General features: G+C 47.7%; 1 protein-coding gene across 1 annotated transcript in view; it reads right to left on the bottom strand.

Annotated features, from left to right (window-relative positions):
* NECAB1 (N-terminal EF-hand calcium binding protein 1) overlaps nt 1-24,355 on the bottom strand; it is a 74,127-nt gene that overhangs the window by 27,589 nt on the left and 22,183 nt on the right. Inside the window, exons 4-5 of the mRNA XM_054985409.1 lie at nt 11,540-11,565; nt 8,707-8,804 (exon numbers count right to left, since the gene is read on the bottom strand). Of these exons, the coding sequence (XP_054841384.1) occupies nt 8,707-8,804; nt 11,540-11,565 (124 nt within the window). The remainder of the gene's footprint in view (nt 1-8,706; nt 8,805-11,539; nt 11,566-24,355) is intronic.

Raw genomic sequence — 24,355 nt, 5'->3', positions numbered from 1 at the left:
GGTTGTTTTACTCCATCACAATAAGTGGGGTTGCCCTTAAAGATGATCCCGAAATTGCAACTGGTTCAGAATGTGGCAGCCTGATTATGGTCACAGACTAGCTGATGGGAACACACCTCACCAATTTGAAAACAGCTACATTGTTTACTCTGACTTGAGGGCTGTCTCCACCACCACCACCACATTGTTTACCAGTTTGTTTCAGTGTTCAATTCAAGGTGCTGGTTTATGACCTTTAAAGATCTTCATGGCCTAGGACCCACATGTCTTAAAAAGCATCTCTTCCATATGTTCCCATGTGCCAACTATGGTCCTAAGGTTATTAGCCTGCCTGGCTTCATCATCGTTATTATTATTAACAACAACTGCCCTTATATACTGCTCTTCTTGAAAGATTAGTGCCCCACAATACAGCTGGGGAGCTGGGGCTGAGAGGAGTGGCTTTCTCAAGACCACATACTAAGGTCATGGCAGTAGTAAAATCTGAACCATCAGAATGCTGATTCACAGCCCAACCACTTAACTCCCATGCTGCAGCACAGACTAGAGCCCAGGCTTTTGCTATAGCAGTTCTCAGCCTATGGAATGAGAGGGGTGATAGGGTAGCCATATCTAGATGTTTTTATGAGGTTCTGCAAAGCTATTTTATTCACTAGGGCTCTTCATGGCGTGTAGGCTGCTGGTATTTGGGGCTGGGATCATTTGTGCTTTTATTCTACTTTGTGTGTTTTTAATTTGTATTTGTAAGATGCCTTGCACCACCACAAAAGAAAGGCGGGGTATAAATATTTTAATAATATTTTAATAAACTAAATAAAAATAAACAGCGCTTTCCCCACAATCACACTGCCAGCTCAATGGATGCGGGGGTGGACTGTTGTTCTGGATCAGCAGAGGTATGGCTTGCCAGCCTGAGCCGTTCCAGCTCTTGGGCTTTAGTTTGATGGAAGAAGCAAAGAAATGCCTTGCTTGCAGCCCACCACAGCATGGCTGAAAATGGGTTGGGTGAGGGGTCAGTGTAGAACAGAGCAGAGGTTTGGCTTAAAATCTAATTTGCCCCCCCCCCATGCTTGAAACTGTGTTGTATGAGTGGCATCTTTAGGGAAAGAGGCAAGGGCTTTTCTTGTACCTGCCAGAAAGGGAGCGGCCAATCTTGCTGTGTTCTAGAACAGGCATGCCTTCCTCTGTCTGCCAAAAATTTAGGAGAGAGGCTCCTTTGGACAAGGGGTCCAATTACTGAGAATTTCTTCTCTGTTTGAGGGGGAAAGGGAGTTAAACCTGAGAATGGGTTGAAACCCATTGCAACCAATGAACATACAATCACTGGATTAAGAAACTTAAAGATGTGACCTAAGCTTAAGAGAATCTGAAACAAATTTTAACAAGCAAAATGAGCCAAAACTAAAAAATCCATTGCATAACTCTAATTTGAGCTGTGCCTGAACGGTGCATATTATCTGTGACTTCATGTTTCTCTCCTTCATGTTTACTGCAGGAAGCTTTAGTGCAGTTGTGGCACACAGGATTGCCACATGAAGTGGGAAGTGGATCTTTTGACCGCTTTAGGAGACAATTCCATGTGGCTTCTGCTGGTTTATACGGAATAATGAAGTCCAGTTCATTATGCTTTTGCTTCTGTCATAAACATACAATGAAGCAAAATATAACAAAAATCAAGAAGGCTTTCAAATCTCTGAATATTCAGTTTTCAGTCCTTCAGGTTGTTGAGTCAGGCGAGGTGGCTGAACACAGTCCTCCCCATTTCCACTTGGATCAGGAAAATTGTAACCTGACTCTGACAGACATGAGAGAAATCTCTCTCAAACCAATTGTTAATCTAGTCACAGTTCTATTTTGCAATCAAAGTGGCTCATAGCAACTCATCTCCAGGAGAGAAGAAACGGGATTGATATGCCACATTTTATCCCGTCTCCTTCCTCTCCCTTGACACTCTTCTATAAATATCCAGGGTTTTCACTCCCTGCCTTGTGTGCCTCAGTGACTCAATAACATGGCATTAGCCAAACTTTTTTTGGTATTTCGCGTATTGTTTTACAGCCTGATTTGTAGCCCAGGCTAGCCTCATTTCATTAGATCTCAGGACCTACACAGGGTCAGCCCTGGGTAGTACTTGAATGTCCAAGGAAATCCAGGGTTGTTGCTCAGAGGCAGGCAATGGCAAACCACATCTGCGGGTTTCTTGCCTTGAAAACCTTCTATGAGGTCACTATAAGTCGGCTGCAATTTGACGACAATTCACACACACACAATTGGACATTGTTGCTGGTTCTGTCCCCTTCTCAATGACATGACATGAAGACTACCAGAACACACAACAGTAAAGTCTCAAAGAGCAAGCAGGCTGGCACACAGACTACAGTCATCAATGCCTGCTCAAGATTTGGCCCTAATAATCATCACAGCGATGCCACTGAAAACTTGCCCCTAAATAAGTGTCATAGGGTGTCTGAGGATGGAAGTGCACTACCCCTCCCCACTTGGCAGCCCAAGGAATCATCCTAGGGCTCCCCCCCCCCACAATTGAAGCCGTACTCATGGTGCCTGGTGAAGCAAATCCAAGACTTTGTCAGCAGAGACAGAAGAGCCATTCCCTTCACTGTGTTTACAGTGACATGAAGCTGGTTGCAGAAAACCAGAGAGGAAGAAAGCCAGACTGGAGTGGTACAATGTTTACGTCATAAACTCCAATCCTGGATGCTTTTTGCTTGATATTCCTTTCGGAAAGGAATGTTCCAGAGGTGCACCTCCTTTTCTGTTCCCCCACTCCTCTTATTGCCTTCTACCACCAGTCCATTGTGGTGGAGCTCTGTTCAGTGTCCGTGGGTGACGTCATGGAGCAAACAGTAAATGATCCTGAATTTGGAGATTCCTGCTTGGCACAGGACATCTAAGGAACTCTGAGGGAAGCTAAACGTCTCAGGGGAGTTTTGCATATAAGTGTCTTGATGAGAACACTTGTGCCATTGGGAGCTTTCACCTTTTGCCTATCCATGGCACACCACCAAATTCCACTTAAATTTATTGGTGGGTGGGTGGTTTAGAGCTGAGAAGCCAAAAAAAAATTCAATAAGTTCTGGAAAATTCTTCCAGAGTATTTCGCACCTTCTGATTTTATAGACTTAAAAAAATGATTTTCTCTTTTATTTTGTGAGATGCCTCAAGAAAGTTACTGAAGCAGCCGCGTATACATGTTTTAAATAAATGGAAGGAGAGGTTCCTTCCTGGTTTTCTAAAAATGAATTTGGTGCCATCAAAGTGATGCTTCATTCATTTTCCTCGGTCCATGGATATGATGCATCACAAATTCTCAGACAACCCATATGTAATGAGCAACCTGTTGCTGCTTCCAGGACAGCTCCATAGGCTCCCCCCCCCAACACACACATATACATGCTATCTGGTCATGGTTTTTTAAAAAAAATTCATAGTCAAAGAAGAGGCCATCATGTTCAGAATCGCTGTCCTCCAGCAGATAGCAGCCAATGCAGTGGAACGGGGGGTGGGTGGGTTCCACTGCATTCTTAAGTGTGTCATTTTCACATCACAATTCTTTGGTGCTAGAGATGTAGGCTCTCAAGGGCAGCCATATACTCCTTCCAGCATACATTTTGGGCCTCAGACAGGGGTCGAATCCACATTCACCCATTACCCGCATGTATATCGGATATCTTCCGTTTGCCTCCAATCCGCAATTTCCCCCTCTTTGTTCACATTCCTGCTTCCAATCCGTCTTTCTCACGCGTACCTCCGTTCACACGGCTGCTCGAAAACCGCTTTTTTGGGCGGGACCTTTTTTCCCGCCCATTTAAAAAAAATTTTTTGAGTGCACTTTTCCATTATTTCAATCTTGCCTTATAAAGAAACATCATTGATGATAATGATGCCTCTCTTTCCCCCACTGACAGCACTGATGGCTCTCTCCCATTTCTTTTTTGGAAATTTGGAAGTATGTGGGAAGCTTTCGTGGGCATTTCCTATGCAGGACAGTTCAGTGCCTGAATTTTACTGAAGTTTCACTTCCTTGGAGTGTCATTATTTTGATATTTCGTAATTTCGATATCACAGTAATATAAAATAAAAAAAAAAACAGTTAAAAAGGAAGTTTCGCGAGTCTGTTCTGAGGATGGATTCACCCCAAAATTATTTTTCAAACTACCAGATTTGATTCAGAAACAGCATAATCAATAAATCCAATGCTATGAAGTCAAAAACAGTCTTTTGCAGACTACGGAGCACTTGCAAGTTGAATCAGCCAATAGGAACTCTCGGAACGGCCGGAGAGACAGGAAGGGGGGTGGTTTTTAAAAAAAACCACGTAAATTGTGCATTGGCCCGTTCACAGCCACCGTGAAACTCCCGTTGAAAACCTGTGACCACATATTTGGGAGAAATGCGAATGAAATGCGTCTGTTTAATGAGGTAATGTGACCAGCACTCGGGATTGCGTGGGGAATGCGGGGAACATGCGACCTAGAATGAGTAATGTGGATTCGACCAGGGTAGGCATATTTCAGTTTTCTTTCAACACCACTATGTTGCCTTCACACATCTGTTAAACAATTATTACCAGAACTGTTTTCAGGCATGATTTCAAACCAGTTAATAATACAGGGATATAAATTACTTACAAAGAAAACCATTTTTCATTTGAAATATTTTCACCTGAGTTATGGTTTTGCTTCCATTTCCAAGAAATGCTGATCTGGTGTTTGTCATTTGCAGACTGACTTTCCCCCTCTCCCTTTACTTGGTTACCCTGGATACCAAAGATGAATGATTCATCCAGGGACTTGGCCCAGCATTTCTCCTCAGGAAAAACATCCACTCAATGAAGGACTCTATAGCTTTGGAGGGTCTAGTTTTCCTACTGAACCAATCTAGCATTCTTTGTTGATATGACTCCAAGCTCCACAGCTAAAGCCTATTAGCCAACATTTACATTTTCTTTCATTGCTTATGAATTAATGAGCCAGGTGTCTGAAAGACTGCCTAGAAAAACACTGCCTAGAAAAACACAGAACCTGATAGTGTGAGATCCTTGTAATTCCATGTTCAACCCCCACCCACCCCAACCTGTACATTGCAAAGAAGCTTCTCGACATTGTCCTCTCATGTCTCATTAACCATAGCGCACCATCTATGCAGTCAATATAGTCAACACAAAAGTTGGAACTTGGGAAATTAACCTTATGTGTGTATTTTTATCTTAGTGTGGTACAGAAGTTGACACACCACACACACACACACACACACACCCCGCAACACACGCACACACATACTTGGGCTCAGCCATTTGACTAAACTGATCTATGCCACAGTAACCTTTTTTTTAAAATAAGTATTTTATTGGTTTTCTCATAAGGGGAAAAAGGGGGGATATAAAGGAAAAGACATAACAGTAACATCATAAAATCTGCTTGAGTCAGGATTCTACTTATCTACACATTTCACCTTACCAATCATTTAACTATGATTATTAGTAGCAAATTACAATACTGCATTTATATGGTCACTAGTCATTCAAGTCTTTATTTTTGTTTTTTATCCAGTTTTATTTATTCATTTTATTTATATTTCAATTTATATACTGCCTATCCTCAGGGGCTCTGGGCAGTGAACAGTTTAAAATCAATAAAAACAAAAAAACAACAATACTAAAATCAATATACAAAACAATAATGAAATAAATTAACCAAGTGCAATGGTGGGGAGAACCCCCCCACACCCCAAAGGTGGGAGGCTGACATGGCACCACCCCCTTCAACCACCGAACGCCTGGCAGAACTGCTCTGTCTTACAGGCCTGGCGGAATGATAATATGTCCTGCTGGGCCCGGGTCTCCATTGACAGAGCGTTCCACCAGTCTGGGGCCAGGAAAAGGCCCTGGCCCTGGTTGAAGCAAGGCGGGCTTCCTTAGGGCTGGGGACCACCAGTAAACATTTATCCGCTGATTGAAGCGGTCTCCGGGGAACATACAGGGAGAGGTGGTCCCGAAGATATGCCAGTCCCAACCTGCTCAGGGCTTTAAAGGTAAGAACCAATACCTTGAACCTGATTCAGAATTCAACCGGAAGCCAGCGCAGCTGGCGCAGGACAGGTGTGATATGTGACTGGTAGGATATACCAGTCAGGACCCGCACCACCGCATTCTGGACCAGTTGTAGTTTCTGGATCAGGCCCAGGGGTAGCCCAGCGTAGAGTGAGTTACAGTAATCTAGCCTGGAGGTGACCGTTGCATGGGTCACTGTAGCCAGGTCCTGGGGCGTCAGGTAGGGGGCAAGTTGCCTGATCTGACGAAGATGGAAAAATGCAGACTTGGCAACCGCTGTGACCTTGGCCTCCACCGACAGGCGCATGCCCAGACTCTTCACCACTGGCAAAGTTGCCAGTGGTGTCCCATCCAGGGCAGGGAGCTGGATCCCAACATCTGGCAGCCCCCATCCCAGCTGCAGGACCTCCGTCTTCACCGGGTTCAGTTTCAGCCTGCTCTGTTTCAACCATGCCGTCACAGCCTCCAGAGCTCTGGCCAGATTGTCTGGGGCCGTGTCTGGCCGTCCGTCCATCAAAGGGTTGTAAAAAGGGGTCCATGGGGCAGCAAAATCTTCTTCCATCTGTCCTTTCATTAGTGAGGTTAATTTGTCCATTTCTGCATTTTCCATTATCTTCACTATTACTTCCTCCTGTTGGGGTATTGTTGATTGTTTCCAATAAGATGCTAGTAGAATTCTTGCTGCTGTTACTCCATGTATTATGAAATATTTCTGATCTTTATCCATCTCTTCTGGTATACAGTTTATCTATGCCACAGTAACCTTGAGGATGGGCTATTGTAACATTCTTTGCTCGGGGAAACTTCAGCTGGTGTAAAAGGTGACTGCTCATTTATTAGCTCAAACAAGCTCCAATGAGCACATAACCCCTGTGCTGAGAATTCTTCATTGGCTGCTTGTTGGTTTTTGCGTTCAGTTCAAGGCCATCAGCTTTAAGGCTCTTGGTCGAAGAACCACACCTGTGGGACTTCCTTACACAAAAATGCTCCTTTATAGCCACTCCACTTTGGACCAGAGCCTATTGATGGTGTCGTCTTGCAGACAGAGACAGATTGTTCCTGTTTCAGAGCATATGTCACAGCAACCCCTGCTTTCTGGCATCTGTCAGGAAGTCCCTCACTTTGTTAGTTATTGCAAGGCCAGATTTTTTGAAAGGGCTTTTAAAATAAATAGTGACTAGGTATTTTAACAGTGCAGTCCTAAGAACCCTTCTAACCAATGGGCTAAGAATGGTGTAACTCTACTTAGGGCTGCACAGTTAGTGGATTGGCTTGTGGGTGAGGGGTTGGCCTTTGTGTTGACTGTTGCATGTACCTTAAGTCCCTCCCTGGAAGAAAGGCAAACTCAAAAATGGTGTAAATAAAATTACAGTAAACAAACCTTGAAATTCCAGAAAATACTTTCCAAATATCATCACCATCAGCTTTATTGCATTGGCTCTCAGACTTAGTAATTAACACCAAATTTCCAAACATATTTGGAACTGTCTTGTGGGGGGGTCACATCACAGTCCATCTACTTTAGCATCCTTTCATCCGTGGTAGCCAGGTACATAGCTGGAATGTTTTAAAATTTTTAAGAAGTTGCTTGTATACATTATCCATTTTTATTCCTCTTTGATGAAGTACTTCAGGAGCACAGGTAGAAAGCAATGGTCAAGGTATGTGCCTTCATCAGTTTGTCCCTGTGAGCATTTGACTAGATTTACAAAAAATTACCAAGAATTCTTTGTATAAATGAAAATAACCCTTGGAAAGCCTGGCTGTAATCAAGGAGGTCTCATGGCAAGGGTATATCTTAAGAATGACATTGTATATTTCACTGGCTGTAGTAGAAAGTTGAAACGGTGCCCTCCTCATAACAAAAAATGATACTTTGCCCCCTTTAAACAGCCCCCAGAACTACTTCCTGAGGCAAATTCCTTTCTCTTCCTTGGGGATACCACTGATGCAGCTTCATTCTTAAGAGATTCATGGTCCCCATAAAATATTGCGAGTTTCAATTAATGCCCCAACGACATGTTCACCAATACCCTAGGGTTTGGATTCTGTGGGTCAGGTGTGGATTCACTAATCCCGTAAATCACTGGCATCCCAGTCAGAGGGAGAGTTCAAGCTAGAATACAAACACAGCAGGCGAGATTCTTCCTGATTTGCAGTCAAGTGATCTCAAGCAGCCAACCCAGCCATGCTGCTGCTTGCCGTACAGCTCTGAGGTTAGCACTTAGCAGCACTGCTTCCAGACAGATCTTCACTGAAGGAAGCCTATAGTGCTTCTGGACAGTTTCTTGCTTGCCTCCCAACTGTGTGTCTGTGCCATATATCTGCTTTCTTCTTCAATCTCAGGAATGATGGTGACAACTTGACCTCCTTTCTGGTGTACCAATTCTATCCCAGCCTACCCACACTGTTTGCAGCCTCTCTAATCCTGCACCAACTCAGTAATGAATGCCCTACAATGATTTGGTGTAAGAACCAGGAGTAGAAACCCCATCATCTCCAGTCCTCATCAGGACAATTCAAGATCACTAAGCAGGCTAGGCAAAAACATTTCTTTACAAAGCAAGTTCCCTATACTTGAGCCATAACCACCACCGAACGTTTAACGCGTCAATAATAAAAAATTTCCCCCTTACTTTCTTCGTTGTGTCCATTGCCTTCAGAATAGATACATTGAGGTCTTCCAAAGCAGACAGAACATTTTCATACTCCCCCAGGTGCTTGGAAAAATATTCTAGAAGAACGAGAAATTCACTGCTCAAAAACAAGGAAAAATCCAGGAATTTAAACATCACATGTTAACATGTATCACATAAGTGCATGAGTACAACTAGAAGCATAAGGATCTGTCTTCCACTGGAAGGTTTTTTCCCCCCATCAGTATATTGATTGTACGTGCTTAGAACATCGGGAGAAGGCTAGAATGGCTTGTCTAAGGGCACCTACCAAGTTTGTTTATTTTGTTTATAATATTTACACCCTACATTTTCTCCCAATGGGAACCCAAAGCTGCTCTACTCCATTTATCCTCACAATGACAACCCTGTGACTTTGGGTCAGGCTCTGCCATGGCAGAATGAGGATTCCAGCCTAGGTCTCCCAGATCTGACACTCCAACACACCATACCATGCTTCTTGGTAATGGTGAGATTTGAACCAGGGACCTTCTGGCTTAATGGTTCAGTCTCTAAACCACCAGCTCTTTAATAAGGAAACTAATAATGCATTTAAAATCATAACACTATGGAATTCTGCCCAAGAGTACAAGAAAAAAACTGATAGAGAATCCATGTAATTATTAAGCAATTCAAATGGAGGGGTTGAAGAGAAGGGATATTATCGCATAGTCAGGAGGATTACGATGAAGTTTAATCAGATAACCTACAGAAGGAAGGTGAAGTGCATATTTATTACTGAAGGAAAGTAAATACAGAATTGGTATTCCTGTCCTAGAACAGCTGATTTTAACAGCATTAGGATGAGGAAAAATATAGCACATATTACTGAAATCCAAAACAAGGAGACTGAAAAAACAACACAAAGATTAAGCTATCTGCTTCTATCCTCATTGAGAGATGTCAAGCTGCATGACCCTCAAACATTAACATAGCAAACATATCTAACAGGCCTATTTTAGCCCTTTTCATCTCACAGTATTATTTTTTTGTACTGCCATAACCTAACGAATCTTGTACTATATGCTGGAGATCCAGCGCTGGGATTTTGCTTGTTAATATCTCTTGCCACACCAGATGCAATAAAGGACCTGTATTAGTAGCTGCTGTGCAGAAGAATCTCAACAGAGGTTGCTTTCCATGTCCGAGCTTTCCATGTGACAACATACCCTCTTCTACAGAATTACAAAAGGTGCAGGAATTCTGTCCTGTATTGCACCAATGAAAGAGGACTTTCCAAAAAGGTATTTGAATTTAAAATAACATGTCACAGCTGCATTTTGTTCTGCAAAAGTATTTCTAGATTGTACTCAGCATTAGCAAAAAAGGTTATCGAACTCCACAGCATCTCTAGGTGCTCTTGGCTGCTACATTTTACATAATTAGCGAGTGTTATCAAACAGGATCAGCTCTGCCAGTCAGATTTCTTTGGTAGCCAAGAGGCTTAGCGAAACTACCCCCACCCCACAAATAAATAGTAGGATAAAATAGGTAATGCATAAATTTAATAGAATAGAAAACAATAAGGAGCCAATTTGGTGTAGTGAGTAAGAGCAGCAGGACTCTAATCTGGAGAACCGGGTTTGATTCCCCACTCCTCTGCTTGAAACCAGCTGGGTGACTTGGGTCAGTCATAGCCAGGGGTCCTTTCATAAAAAATGAGCTGGAGGAACTCATTAGCATAACTCATTAGCATATGCCACACCCCTTGCCATCACTGGAAGTGTGTCATTAGCATAACTGATGTCTATATGCCACACCCCTTGACATCACCTATCCTGGCTGTTTTGTACCCAATCCTGGCCTTTCAGGTTTGAAATTGGGACAAAAATGGCAAAAAGGGGCTGAAAATGGCCAAAAAGGGGCCCAAAATGGTCAGGATCGGGCCGCTGCTGAGGGGGAGAGTGATCTACCACCCGTCAGAGGCCCGATCCAAGCTGTTTCGGCCCCAATCCAGGCCGAAAAGGGCCCAAAATGGCTGAGAGTCAGGTGGGTGGGGCCACCTGTCATGTTACCTCTTTGGGGAACTGCCGGAACTGCATTCCTGTGCGTTCCCCCTCAAAGTGAGCCCTGGGCCATTTCCAGACGGCTTACCTGCCTCCAGAACGTTGCACCATCTTGCGGGGAAAACGCGAAATATCGCGTTTTCTCGCACAAGTTTTGCACGATGTTGCGCGACGTCGCACAAAACTTGCGTGAGAAAACGCGATATTTTGCGCTTTCCCCGCAAGATGGCGCAACGTTCCGGAGGCAGGTAAGCCATCTGGAAACGGCCCTGGTCACAGCTCTTCCAAAGCTGTCTCAGCCCCACCCACCTCACAAGGTGATTGTTGTTTTCTTTTCTGAAAAGGTTCTAGCAAGAATCTTAGAATCTGTAATTCATTTTAAGTACAACTTAATTAAGTATATGTCTTATCTCTTTGACATATACTAGTGTTCTATGTACCATCTTGTGATCTTTGTTTACTTAATTATTTCAAGAAAAAGTAGGCTAATCTTAAATAAAGGTTTAAAAGATAACACTGGATGATCTTTGACTGGGATACAAGGCTTTCACCCAACACCTGGAATAAATAAAGTTCTGACCTTAGGTCAGGAAGCTGGCACTTGATAAGAAGTGAAATGGTCATTTTCCACACAAACTAAAAAAACCTTTTAGTTTCAAAGTGGCTGGTTTGAAATAATGTTCCCCACAACTGGGTTATTAAACAGTAATCCCCCACCCCATGTTTGGGCCCTGCCTGAAGTGTTCAGTTTCTCTATTCAAATAATAATTTTTAAAAAAACAACTTACCAAACAGCTCTTCTGTGTCAAGGTTGCTGAAAAAGGATATCAGAACATGAGTGACATGTTTCAGTTTTGTCCAACTTATCAGTTTTATTCACACATTTATTTAGATGTTCAGCCCACCCCATCCTGAATATCTTGGTTGGCAAAAAAAAAAATTGCCAAGACAGAGTCCTGCTCTATACATTCTCCATCTTTTCCTCTGGTAACCTAAAGACCAATCCAGAGAAATTAGTTCTACAGTTCTTTCAGAAGACCTAAAGTCCAGCTTATCTGCTAGGTGGAAAAATTCTCTAACTTGGGACCAGCCACTTAAAAAGGCTCCCATTAATGTTCTTGCTGACAAACCAACTGTATAATTAAAAATGGCAGCATCTTCAAGGGAGACTAAAGAGTCTAGATACATAGGGGACTTCAAGCCTGTTTAAGAGTTTGAAAAAGATGGCATTCAGATGTTACAATAACCCTCTGTTCATCTTTTGAAGGCATGAACCTCATTTGTTCGTTGTGTTAATGTTTCCCTCCCTCCTCTCCTTAGGTATGGAGCCCATACAAGGGTAGAACTGGTAATGCCTAGTTTCATATCCCCACTTAATATGAAACTTAGTTGTTGACCTGGGACCAGTCATTCTCTCTCAGCCTAACTTACCTCACAGGGTTGTTGTGAGGATAAAATATAGGAACAGACAGCCCTGAGGTCCTTGGAGAAAGGGCCAGACAAAAATGCAGTAAATAATATACAAACAAACAGAAAACACAACTTAAAGCTTCCTGGTTTTGGAAGCCTTCAGTTAAACTTCAATGTTTTTTGTATTAAGGTTTCCAGCTTCAAGTCAGGAAATTCCTGGGGATATTGATGGTGGAACCTGGAGAAAAGAGGGACCTCATAATGCCATAGACTCCACCCTCCAAAGCAGCCATTTTCTTCAGGGAAACTGACCTCTGGAGGCTGGCAATCCTACCTGCATGTCCAAATGTAGATGTATGAGCAAATTGGAATTGTGTTTACTCCTTGTTTAGATTGCTGATTTGTGGGGAGAAACAAACTCCAGTCATCTCAAGGGCCTACATTTGTTGTCATGTGTCATACTTAAACGATTGGGGGCAGGAATTTGAGGGAAGTGCACACTCCAGGGTCTACCTTTTCCCCAGCCAGAGTGGGGCAATGCCTCAGTAAGGGGAGCGGGGTAATCTCCAGGCCTTTAGTTTACCCTCTGTTCTCAGGGGTGTGGCTTGGCCTCATCCTCCCTAGATCAGCCTAAGAACTGGTTGCCTGGGGGCAGGTACTCCCCAGGAGGTTTAAAAGGCTCCTCCTAGGTTCTCTGTTCCAGGGTTGTTCTGGGCCTCTTGGGCTGCCTGGAAGCCTCCCGTCACTGGTGTGGTGTGTCAGGCCTGCTGGATCCTACAGGTGTCACTAAGTGTGGGGGCATGGCCCTGTCCCTTGGTGTTATGTATTGCTTGAGTAGGAACGAAGGTTCCTGAGGCCTACAAGACTATTGGTCCTTTGTGCTGGTAATGGCCAATCATAACTGTTGCCTTATAGTCCAATCACTGTGCAAGTAGTTACTTTGTATATAGTTCATGCAAATGAAGGAGTCTAGCTTAGAGATGGGCACAATCGGCATTACGATAGAAAAATACCCACGATAATGGCATTCGCGCGATCGGGACCCGGTGGATTGGTGCCGTCCATGGCGACCGATCCAGCGTTCGGGGGGGGGGGCCTTCATCGGGGCTTGATTTGGGCCATCGGGATCTGATCGGGGATGCAGACAATCAGGCGCCAGTAATCTATTCCCGGGGCAACGGAGCCAGGGGAATGCCTGAGCTGTGTTAGTCCTCCTTCTGTTGCCCTGGAAACCCGAATGGAAGCCCAGCTTTCCTTGATCAGCAGGGCTTCCTTCCAACCACGGAGCATCAACGCACTCACCAGTTGGGAGAAGAGACCCAGGGGAGGGAGGGGGAAGGGGGTGTTCTGTAGCCATGGGCACTCCAAACGTTTTTTGCTTTTTTAAAAAAGCGGGGCTTTGTAGGAGGAATGGCTGTGTTTCTGTCTGTCACTCTCTGTTTTTAACCTGCTTTTAAAACACTGTATTTTGTGGGAAAACCTCATTCACGGCTCTGTGTGTGTGTTTAAAATATGCTTTTGGAAGATTGGCTGCTTGCTTTTAAAATTGGATGGGGAGGAATGGAGGGTTCTGTCCCTGCTTTTTCTTAAAAGCTGGCTGAAACGTTGACGGGGTGTCTCTCTCTCTCTATTTGGAGAGGCAGGGATGGGTTAAAAACTCTCCCCTGCTCTGTGTGTGTGTGTGTGTGTGTGTGTGTGTACATTCCCCCCCTGAGGGGAGATGGCTCGTCGCCGGGTTAAAAACTCCCCCCCCCCGATCTAAGTGTCTGTGTGTGTGAATGTCCCCTCCCTGACGGGAGGCGGCTCGTCGCTGGGTTAAAAACTTCCCCCCCCTGCTTTAAGTGTGTGTGAACGTCCCCTCCCTGATGGGAGACGGCTCATCGCCGCCTCCCCGTGCCCGCCAGGCCTGGCGGTCGCTGCCACCACCCACCTTCCCACATAGCTGGGAACAGCGGGGCGCCCTGCCACCCGATCCGATCCACAGATCGGAAACGGGAGATGATCGGTGTGGATCGGTGATTTGGGGTCATTGCCAGCGCCTATCCCTGATCAGCTTAATCGGTAATTTTTTTTGGATCGTGCCCCCCTCTAGTCTAGCTGCTTACTTTATATTGGTTGTTGTTAAAAGTGGGTGTGGTTTTTCTGCAAGTATAAATTAGTTACTGTTGAGCCTCAGTGTTGTCTATCTGCTTCCAGCTTCCAATAAAGATGTTTACTATAATAAAAAGCTGTTAATCTCAATATATAATACTTGACATCATGGTTAACTGGAATTTACTGAAAGTAAAAGAGTCTTATGCACTGCTTAATTTTGCCACTGAGTGGTGCAAGCTTGCATGAAAGTCTCAATCTCTGATTCAGATGCAACTCAGATCACCTTTCTATGCTTTTAGAATGTATGAAATACCCAGGACCATCAGAATGCAGAACGGAGCAGTTGTGAATAGCAACGCCAGATAATAATAGGCGTCATTTCTCAAGTCACAGATAAAACAGGGTTAACATACCTGTAACTTATGTTCATCGAGTTCTTCTGTGCTGACACACATGGGGACTGCGCAGGCGCAGGCCAGCCGCCGGAGAATTTTCTAGAGCTTCCATGGCTCCGAAGGGGCCGTTTGTCGCGCGCCTCAGCGACCGTTTTCCCGCCCAAACGGTCACGTGATCCTCCAGCGACCAACGGCCCCTTCCCTCAGTTCTCCCTTGCCGCCGCTTGACCAACACACTTCAGCCATAACACCTTAAAAACACCAATTTCCGTTACAGCCATCACAATATCGTGCATTGGAGTTCACAGCGGGGTAGGAGGGAGGGTTGTGTGTCAGCACAGAAGAACTCGATGAACATAAGTTACAGGTATGTTAACCCTGTTTTCATCTTCGTTCTTCTGTGCCTCCACACATGGGAGTGTACCAAGCTTCACACAATAAGGAAGGCGGGGGTGAAGTCCAACACAATTTTATTAAGCAAACAAGAACAACAATAAATAGATATGCATATATACATCTATGTAAAAATACTGTGTAAGGACACATAAATACTCAATATTTACATATATACACACCCCCAGGTACATATATACACTTTTACTCAAGGGTACCCAACAGGTACGCCAAGAAAGTCATTCCAAAACTCCCTCAGGAAAAAAGGGAGTGTAAGACAGCCTTGGCCACAGATACATCCTGCTCCGCATTGACATCAACGGCGTAATGCCTGACAAAGGTGTCTGCAGAGGACCATGTGGCTGCTTTACAAATGTTAACCAGGGGCACCCCCCTGAGGAGTGCCGAAGAGGATGCTTGGGACCGCGTGGAGTGGGCTCTGACATGAAGCGGGCAAGCCACCCCTGCCAGGGAATAGGCCTTGCTAATGGCCGTCACAATCCACCTAGACAGGGTCTGTGAGGAAGCCCTGCTACCCTTGTCCTTGGCCCCAAAACATACAAACAGGTGAGGACTGGAACGGAATCCCTTCGTCCTATCCAGGTAATAGGCTAGGGCCCTCTTCAAGTCTAGGGAATGGAGGGCCTTTTCCCCCTTAGAGGAAGGTTGAGGAAAGAATGCAGGCAGTGAGATATCCTGCGAGAGGTGGAAGGCGGACACGACCTTGGGCAGGAACCCGAGGCAGGGACGCAGGACCACCTTGTTGGGATGAAACACAAGAAAGGGAGGGTCAGACCGCAGTGCAGACAGCTCACTGACCCTTCTGGCCGATGTGACGGCCACCAAGAATGCTACCTTGTAGGATAGCATATCCAAGGGGCATGTAGCCATAGGTTCAAATGGAGGCAACATGAGACGTGAGAGCACCAAGGACAGCGACCACTGAGGCACTGGCGCCGACACAGGTGGGTAAAGATTGTACATGCCCTTAAGGAACTGGCGGGATTGTGGGTGAGAAAACACCGTAGCACCCTCAACTCGGGCGTGAGCAGCTGATATCGCTGCCAAGTGTACCTTGAGGGAGGACACCTTCAAGCCCAGGCCACGCAAGTGGCACAAATACTCGAATACAACCCCCAAGGGACTGCTGTCAGGCACCACTCCTCTGGCAAGTGCCCAGAGCTCAAACCTGCACCACTTGGCCGCATAAGCGCGCCTAGTGGATGGCCGACGAGCATTCAGGAGGACCCTCTGTACCTCGTCAGTAAAGCCTACAGGGGAGGAACGATCCGCCAAGCTGTTAGGTGCAGCTTCCTGGGATCGTGGTGGACTAGGCTCCCGTTTAGGAGAAGGTCTTGCCGAGGGGGCAGACTCACATATGTCCGTTGGGACATTCGCAGGAGCTTCGGGAACCAAACCTGCCGTGGCCAGAAGGGGGCCACTAGGATGCAGTCCGTCCCGTCCTCCTCTATCTTGCACAGGACCCTGGGAATCAAGGGGAGCGGAGGAAACATGTAGTGCAAGCCCTGCGTCCACGTAAACTGGAAGGCATCCCCAATAGAGAGGGGGTCGCTCCCTGCCCTGGAACAGAACGTGTGGGCCTTGGTGGTCGCCGCAGTGGCGAACACGTCTATCACTGGATGACCCCACATCTGGAAGATCGGCCCAACGCACTCTACGTTCAGTTCCCACTCGTGGTCCAGTAAAGGGACCCTGCTGAGGGCATCTGCCCGGGCATTGTCTGACCCAGCCACGTGTATAGCACGGAGCGACACGCCGTTCCTGATAGCCCACTGCCAAGTGAGCGTGGCTTCCCGGCACAGGGCCATGGACACTGTGCCCCCCTGCTGATTCACGTAGTACATGGCAGTCGTGTTGTCCGTCTGCACCAACACCTGACGATTTCTCAGCAGTGCTGTAAGAGACACAAGTGCGAAACGAATGGCCCTTAGTTCAAGCACATTGATATGGAGGGTCTTTTCCCTGTCAGACCAGACATCTTGCACAGACACATCACCACAGTAAGCCCCCCATCCCAACAGAGAGGCATCAGTGGTAACCGTGATGTCATGGTGTTGATACCCAAAAGGGGTCCCTTTAAACAAGTTGTCATCAGACAGCCACCAGTCCAAGGAGGAGAGGATGACCCTCGGGATAGAGAATTTGAGGGACGGAGGGTGCAGCAGAGCATCGTACCTCCGCACAAACCAGTTCTGGAGAGGGCGCATACGCAGCCTAGCGAAAGGCACCACAGAGGTGGCCGCTGCCATATGCCCTAGTAAGCACTGGATAGTGCGCACAGACTGGAATCGGTTCCTTTTAAACATGGACACTAGACCCCTTAGGGACCGAGCCCTCTCCAAGGGGAGCAGGGCCTTACCCTCCACAGAGTCTAACAGTGCACCAATGTAGGACACCTTGCAGTTGGGCACCAGCTTGGATTTCTCCAAGTTCACCAGGAGCCCCAGGCGTTGGCAAGTGCTAAGTACCAAGCCAATGTCCTGCACCAGCCTAGACTCCGATTCAGCCACGATGAGCCAGTCATCGAGGTACGGAAAGATGGTACAGCCTTCTTCCCGTAGGAAGGAAACCACAGGGGCCACACATTTAGTGAACACTCGTGGGGCAGTGGACAGGCCAAAGGGGAGCACCTTATACCGGAAAACCCTTTGTCGGTAAACAAAGCTCAGGTATTTCCTGTGCTCCTTCCGTATGCCCACGTGAAAGTATGCGTCCTTTAAGTCAAGAACCGCAAACCAATCTCCCTGTTTCAGCAAGGCGATCACAGCCGCCAACGTAACCATTTTGAATTTGGTCACCTTGAGGTAGGCATTAAGGCCCCTCAGATCTAAAATGGGACGTAAGCCCCCATCCTTCTTGGGGACCAGGAAGAACCTAGAGAAGAAACCCTTTACAGAATCCTCATAGGGCAATTCTTCCACAGCACCCTTGGCCAAGAGCGACACGATCTCCGCATCCAGCTCGGCCATAGTGTTATTGACAGCTGTCAGGGGTGAACTGCATCTAGGCAGCTCAACGAACTCCAGCCCGTATCCCAGTTCAACAATAGTTAAGACCCATGAGTCAGATGTTATTGACTCCCACTCAGAGAGGAGTGGACTCAGTCTGTCCGAAAAGTCCGGGGATACGGCTGGCGTGACCCGTCAGTACTGCCTCCCGGCGCCCTGCTGATCTTTCTGCTGGGCCGGTTGCTGTGCCGGACGAGGCTTGAAGGGCCGACGCCTCCTCTGCTGTTGTGCGGGAGGGTAAGGCCGCTGCTGGTAGGCAGGATACTGCTGGTAGCCCGGCCGCTGTTGTTGGTATCTGCCCTGGTAATGGTAAGGGCCAGACCGGGGAGCGTACCGTGACCTGGAGGAGGGCTTGTCCGCTGGAGCCAGACCCAAAGACCGCGCCGTCTGCCTGTCCTCCTTTTTCTTCTTCAGGGTCTCGTCGGTGGACTTGGAGAACAGCGAGTCCCCTTCAAAGGGCATGCTCTCCACCCTGGAACGCACCTCTTGGGACAGGGCCGTCGACCGCAACCAAGAGTGGCGCCTGAGGACCACCGCCGACGCCATCCCTCTAGCAGCAGTGTCAGCAGCGTGGCTCCCAGCGTTCATTTGCTGTTTAGACAGCCGGACAGCCTCTGTTTGCAGCAGGGACACCACAGCCTTCTGCTCAGGAGGGAGGTCTCGGGTATAGGATGCCAACTTCTCCCAGAGGTACAGTTGGTACCCTGCCATGATGGTCTGGTAGTTGGCAATCCTCAGACCCAGTGAAGAGACAATGTACTGGCGCCTGCCCATGGCATCAAGCTTCTTGCCCTCTTTATCGGCAGGCACCGAGGAGTGACCCGATCGTCGGGGGTTGAACTCCTCTGTGACCAAGGAGGAAGGTGGAGGGTGCTTCACCAACGCCGGCCAGGTGCCCTGCTTGATCTTGTAAAGCTGCTCGATGCGCTTGGATGTTGGAGGTTGATCACAGGGCACCTGCCACACCTTCTCCACTATCTCCTCAATACCCTCGAGCATGGGGAAGCCAACGTATGCCGGATTATCCCCATAGATACGCTTGAGGAGCTTGTCCTTGGTCTGGGGGACTGCTGAAGAGATATCCATCTCGAGAGCCTTGGCCATCCTTGCCATCTGGTCGGCGTAGATGCGGAGGTCCTCGAATGGCGAGTCCGCAGATGGCACTAGCTCCTCAGCTGGCGATGGTTCGGACCAGGACTCCGACTGGTAGCCAAAACTCCCCACTTCCTCCTCATCGGAACCGAGCTCGGATTCCTGAGCCCGGAGTGGAGGGGGAGCCCACGCCGACCTCGATGTCGAAGGCCTCGGTTCCGACACGGAGAAGCCCGCAGGTGCCCCCTCCCATTGGCAACGGTATGGCGAGGGGAGGTAGGAAGCCTGTCGATGCCGGGACGCAGTGGACCGGACTGATCGGACACTGTCCCCGGAACCATGCCGCTCACGACCGACCGGAGGTGGAGACGGACGGACAGGCGACGGACGGCTCCGACGAGGAGACGGGCTCGGTTCCAGCCTCGGCGACCGAAGGGCAAGCGATGGTCGGCTCCGACGGTGCGGGCTCGGCTCCGGCCCCGACGAGAATTCTGCGGGCACCGTCTCGAAGGCCATCGGATCTGGCACCGGCATGGAGATGCCTTCTGGCTCAGGGGAGCCCAGATGAGGGGAAGGCGTGTGAGGAAGCACGATGACCTCCTCCTGAGGAGCGGGACGCGGCGACCGATGATGCTTGGTCTTCTTCTTCTTCTTTGCCGGTTCCGAAGAAGACCTCGGAACCGACGCGCTCCTCGCCTTCGAAGGGGACCTCGGCTTCGACCTCTTAGGCTTCATCGGAACCGATCCGGACGTCGGTTCCGACCGGGGACTCGGTACCAGGATCCTCGGTTCCGACGTAGGTCTCGGATCCGACCTGGTAGATGACGCGCTACGGGGCGGCCGCACCGGTCCCTGCGCTGGAGAGGCCGCTCTCGACGCCGAGGTACTCGGGGGACGCGGTTTCGACCCCGACCTCGCGGAGGCCACTGAGCCAGCTCTTGAATGCCGTTCGGCAGAGGGGCTAGGGCCGGCCTTGGGGGAGGGCAACGGAGCGCCTCCGGACATGACCTTCTGCCACAGGGAGGAGTTCAGTCGGGCCTTGCGCTCCTGCCGGGCCTTGCTGGTGAAGCCCTGGCAAATCTTACAGGCCGACACATTATGGGTCTCCCCCAAACAAAACAGGCACAGTTCATGGCCATCGGTCTTGGCCATTTTAGTGTGGCATTGGAGGCAATGCTTGAAGAGAGCCTTTGAGGCCATCTTCAGGGGCACGCGAAAGGAAGGTCAAAAACAGTCCGAGTCAAATTACCGAGTCCACAACAAAGTCCAAAACGAGATCCGAAGAATAGTCGAGGTCACGAAGTCCGAAGTCAAAAGCCAAGCAATCAGTCAGAATAAAGCACGAAGCACAAAAAAGCACAGAGCAACGAAGCTCACGTTCTCTCCAAGCGGCGGCAAGAAGAGAACTGAGGGAAGGGGCCGTTGGTCGCTGGAGGATCACGTGACCGTTTGGGTGGGAAAACGGTCGCTGAGGCGCGCGACAAACGGCCCCTTCGGAGCCATGGAAGCTCTAGAAAATTCTCCGGCGGCTGGCCTGCGCCTGCGCAGTCCCCATGTGTGGAGGCACAGAAGAACGAAGATGAACATCTAGAAATCTGGAACACAAGTTGCTTCCTTGCATAAGAGGGGGATTCAAAAGACTGCATTGACTGTGCAGCTGGCAACCTGAGCACTGAATCAACCTTTTCAAAACTCAGAATGCTGGTAATAAGAGCTTCAAGAAATCTGCAAAATGCCACGGCACAGAACACAGTACTCTCTTTTTTGCAAAGGTTCTGGTACTCACATATAAGATTGCACTGATTTCCACCAATTCTTCCCTCAAGACTTGGGGAAAGCCCCTCCTCTAGGTGCAAGTACTCAGTACCAGTGAGTACTATCACAAAAAAGCCCTCCAGAACATATGTAGACTCTTGAACAAGGATCACAGAGTTGCAATGTGTTGTGCATTTGGATGCTGAGTTTCAGATTTTGTTTGGCCCCAAGCAATGAAGCTTCAGGGGGCTTAGACTAGAGTAATTCTGCTTAGGATTTCACGTAAGTAGCAAATCCCTGTTTATATGGAGGTGTTGCACTGATCTATGGTTTATGCCTTACAAGTTGTTATTATAATGATGGAATATAGCCAAAGCATTGTCTCCTCTTTGCATACATGGTCTTCCTCTGTGCTTTGTGTATAAAGTAGGTGCCAGTGAGCAACAGTAGGAAAATTGGGGGGGGGAGGACTACGTCACTGATGCTGCGACATCAAAGAGTCAGTGATGACTCCCAAGCCCCCCCCCGACAGCTTGTGGGGGTCATGGGCATGGGTCTGGCAGCCCTAATATAAATGATTTCCAGCCCCTGAACATTATTCTTTGAAATCCTTTTATATTTTCCTTCATGAGTTTGAAAACTATATTTGTTATTCAGTGAAATTCACACAATCCACAAGAACCAAGTGCTTTTTACAGAAAGGAAATAAAGGAGTATCCTCTCAAAATGGCAACAGCATTGACTAGGGTTACCAACTTCCAATTGGGTCCTATAAATTACTACTGATCTCCAGACTACAGCGATCAGTTCCAATGGAAAAAACAGAAGCTTTGGAGGATGGGCTCTATGGTATTATATCCTGCTGAGGCCACTCCCTCCCCAGGCTCCATCCCCAAATCTCCAGAAATTAACAGCTGGCAACCCTAAACTCTTGTTCCTGTGAGACCCAGAGATCACGGAGGCAGAAACTAGAATTTAAAGAATAATGTTCACAGGCCAGCAATGGATGGTACATGGATGGTACAATGGATGGTGTTTTTCAGTACACCAGGCTAACAAAACACTCTACACCCGACAATAGCCCTGCAGAAAAGATTAGCACATCAAGCACCAATCCATATGCAAAAGAACCTCCTCAGGATACAGTGAAGCCTCCCGCCATTAGCATTCCACACCCTGGGAAACTCTTACAGGATGACTCAGCCCAACCCCACCCCTCCTGAGTAGATATAAATGACCTGCCAACATCTTTTACACACTGAGAGATCTCTGTCTTTCGGTGCTACACCTCTGAAGATGCCAGCCACAGCTGCTGGCGAAACGTCAGGAACTACAATGCCAAGACCACGGCAATACAGCCCGGAAAACCCACAACAACCATCGTTCTCCGGCCGTGAAAGCCTTCGACAATACAAAGTCAGTGTTATTAATATCCCCACAATACAGCTAGGGAGTTGGGTCTGAGAGGAGTCGTCTACCTGCTGGGCTTATGGCAGTAGTGAGATTTAAACCAATAGTGCTGATTTGCAACCCAACCACTTAACCACTATGGTACAGCAGCTCTCAGCTATAGAAACCAGTTCCCCTTGAGAAAATGGCTGCTTTGGATGGAAGATTCTAAGACATTTTACCCTGCTGAAGTCCCTCCTCTCCCTCAGTTCCAGGTATTTCCTCAACCCAGAGTTGGCAACCCTAGAATGGGGGCACTGTAAAATGTAAAAATGAGAGAGGTAGAGATGTGCTGTACCAGCATTAGATGAACATGTCATTTTCTAGAGCAGATATTTACAAAAACCACTTCATGTCACAAACTCACAGGAGTTTATGTGGCTAGACAATGGCAACCCATCCAGCTGGGTAAACAATGGCACGCCAGCCTGCTGGGTAAACAATGACAAACCAGCCTGCTGGCTGGCCTTCAGGCATCCTACCACACAACATGGTAGACCTCTCCAAGCCTTAGAATGGGACAAATAGGGGGTTTGTACCACCTTATTCCTCACTCTTTCCTTGGCCTGTGCCTCCCCGGACCTTGGAGTAGGCTCCTCTCATTCCTCTCTGACTGTTGTGGGATCAGTTTTATATGTTGAGTTTGGATCTGCCTCTTCCCCAGCCTCACTCAGCCCCCTGCTTTTGATGGCCTAGCCTATCAGGGCAGGTCTAAGCCATTTCCTCCCACTCTGCTCTTTCTCCATGATAGGTAGAGTTGCCAGGTCCCTATACCCCCCCTGACAGGAGTAGGCGGATCAAGCACTTCTAGTGTTTTTCATGCATCCAGAAAGTGACTTCATTGCTAGGATTCTCAGGTATCTGCTGGTGGCAGCCAAACTCCCAGGGACTTGCCTTGTCGATCGGTGGGAGGTGGCAAACTCCCAGAGGTTGACTGCCATCTGCAGGCACCTCAGGAACACATGTCGTGCATGCACTCCCAATGTTGTGAGTCAGCCTTGTCCCGTGCTCAGTGAAGAGTCATCAGACAAAGAGGTGCCTCACACTGACCCAGCTGTAAGTGATTTTGAATCTGATGAACAGCAATTGCCAGCTAATCAATCAGCACAGCCTTCAGCTGTAACGGACCCATCACCAGGGTATTCTGACTGCAGCCAACAAGGCTGCAGAAGCCCACTCCTCCCCTCCCTCTTCGCCGACATCCTTGCAGTGCTGGCACTGTCAGAGATAGGTAGAGCTGCAAGAACACAGGAGGAGTGTGCGACTCATGAGTCAGTGGCAACTGTCAAATGACCAGAATGAATAAGGTCAGAATGTCTGCCTACTAAGTGGCTGACAGTTTAGTTCATTAAGACTTTGCCATAAAAACTGCTGGAAGGAGCAGCAGTTTGTGAAAGCAACCAGTACACTTGACAGCTGCTCCACTGGTCTTGCTACTGCTCAAACTCTGGAACGCCTTGGACTGGACCTGACTCTTGGCTTCTCTAGAATGCTGATCCTTGGACTGGACTCTGTTTATTCTTTGCTCCCTGGTCATGACTATCCTCTGCACTCCAGCCTCTGGCCTCTGGGGGACTATGCCAGTACACCCAACAGGCGCAGCGATGTCAATTCCAGAAGTGATATCATGCTGGCCATGGGAGCGTTCTCACGTTTCGTTTGGGGCTGATTTGGGCCCCAAACAGTCCCAATTGGCCCCATGCGGAGCATGGGAGTGCTCATATAGCCGACGTGGTGATGTAACTTCTGGAAGTGATGTCATCACAAGCACAAGGTAAGTGTCAGGGACTCTACCCTCCTGGCATTCCTGAGGTGCCATATTTCTATATTAAAGACCTTCTACAGCAACCAAAGGGACTGAGAACCCATGTATCTCACCATTAATATATACTCAAGGATGATTGTCAGTTGCTCTCTTTCAATCAGCTGTCACACAATGACTTTCCAGAAGATTCAGGAATGAACACTGAACCCTTTTGACTTCACT

Source organism: Eublepharis macularius, chromosome 7 (genome assembly GCF_028583425.1).
Source record: "Eublepharis macularius isolate TG4126 chromosome 7, MPM_Emac_v1.0, whole genome shotgun sequence".
Taxonomy (NCBI): Eukaryota; Metazoa; Chordata; class Lepidosauria; order Squamata; family Eublepharidae; genus Eublepharis; species Eublepharis macularius.
Note: the sequence above shows the minus strand (reverse complement) of the source record. Positions and strands in the feature narration are given on the sequence as shown.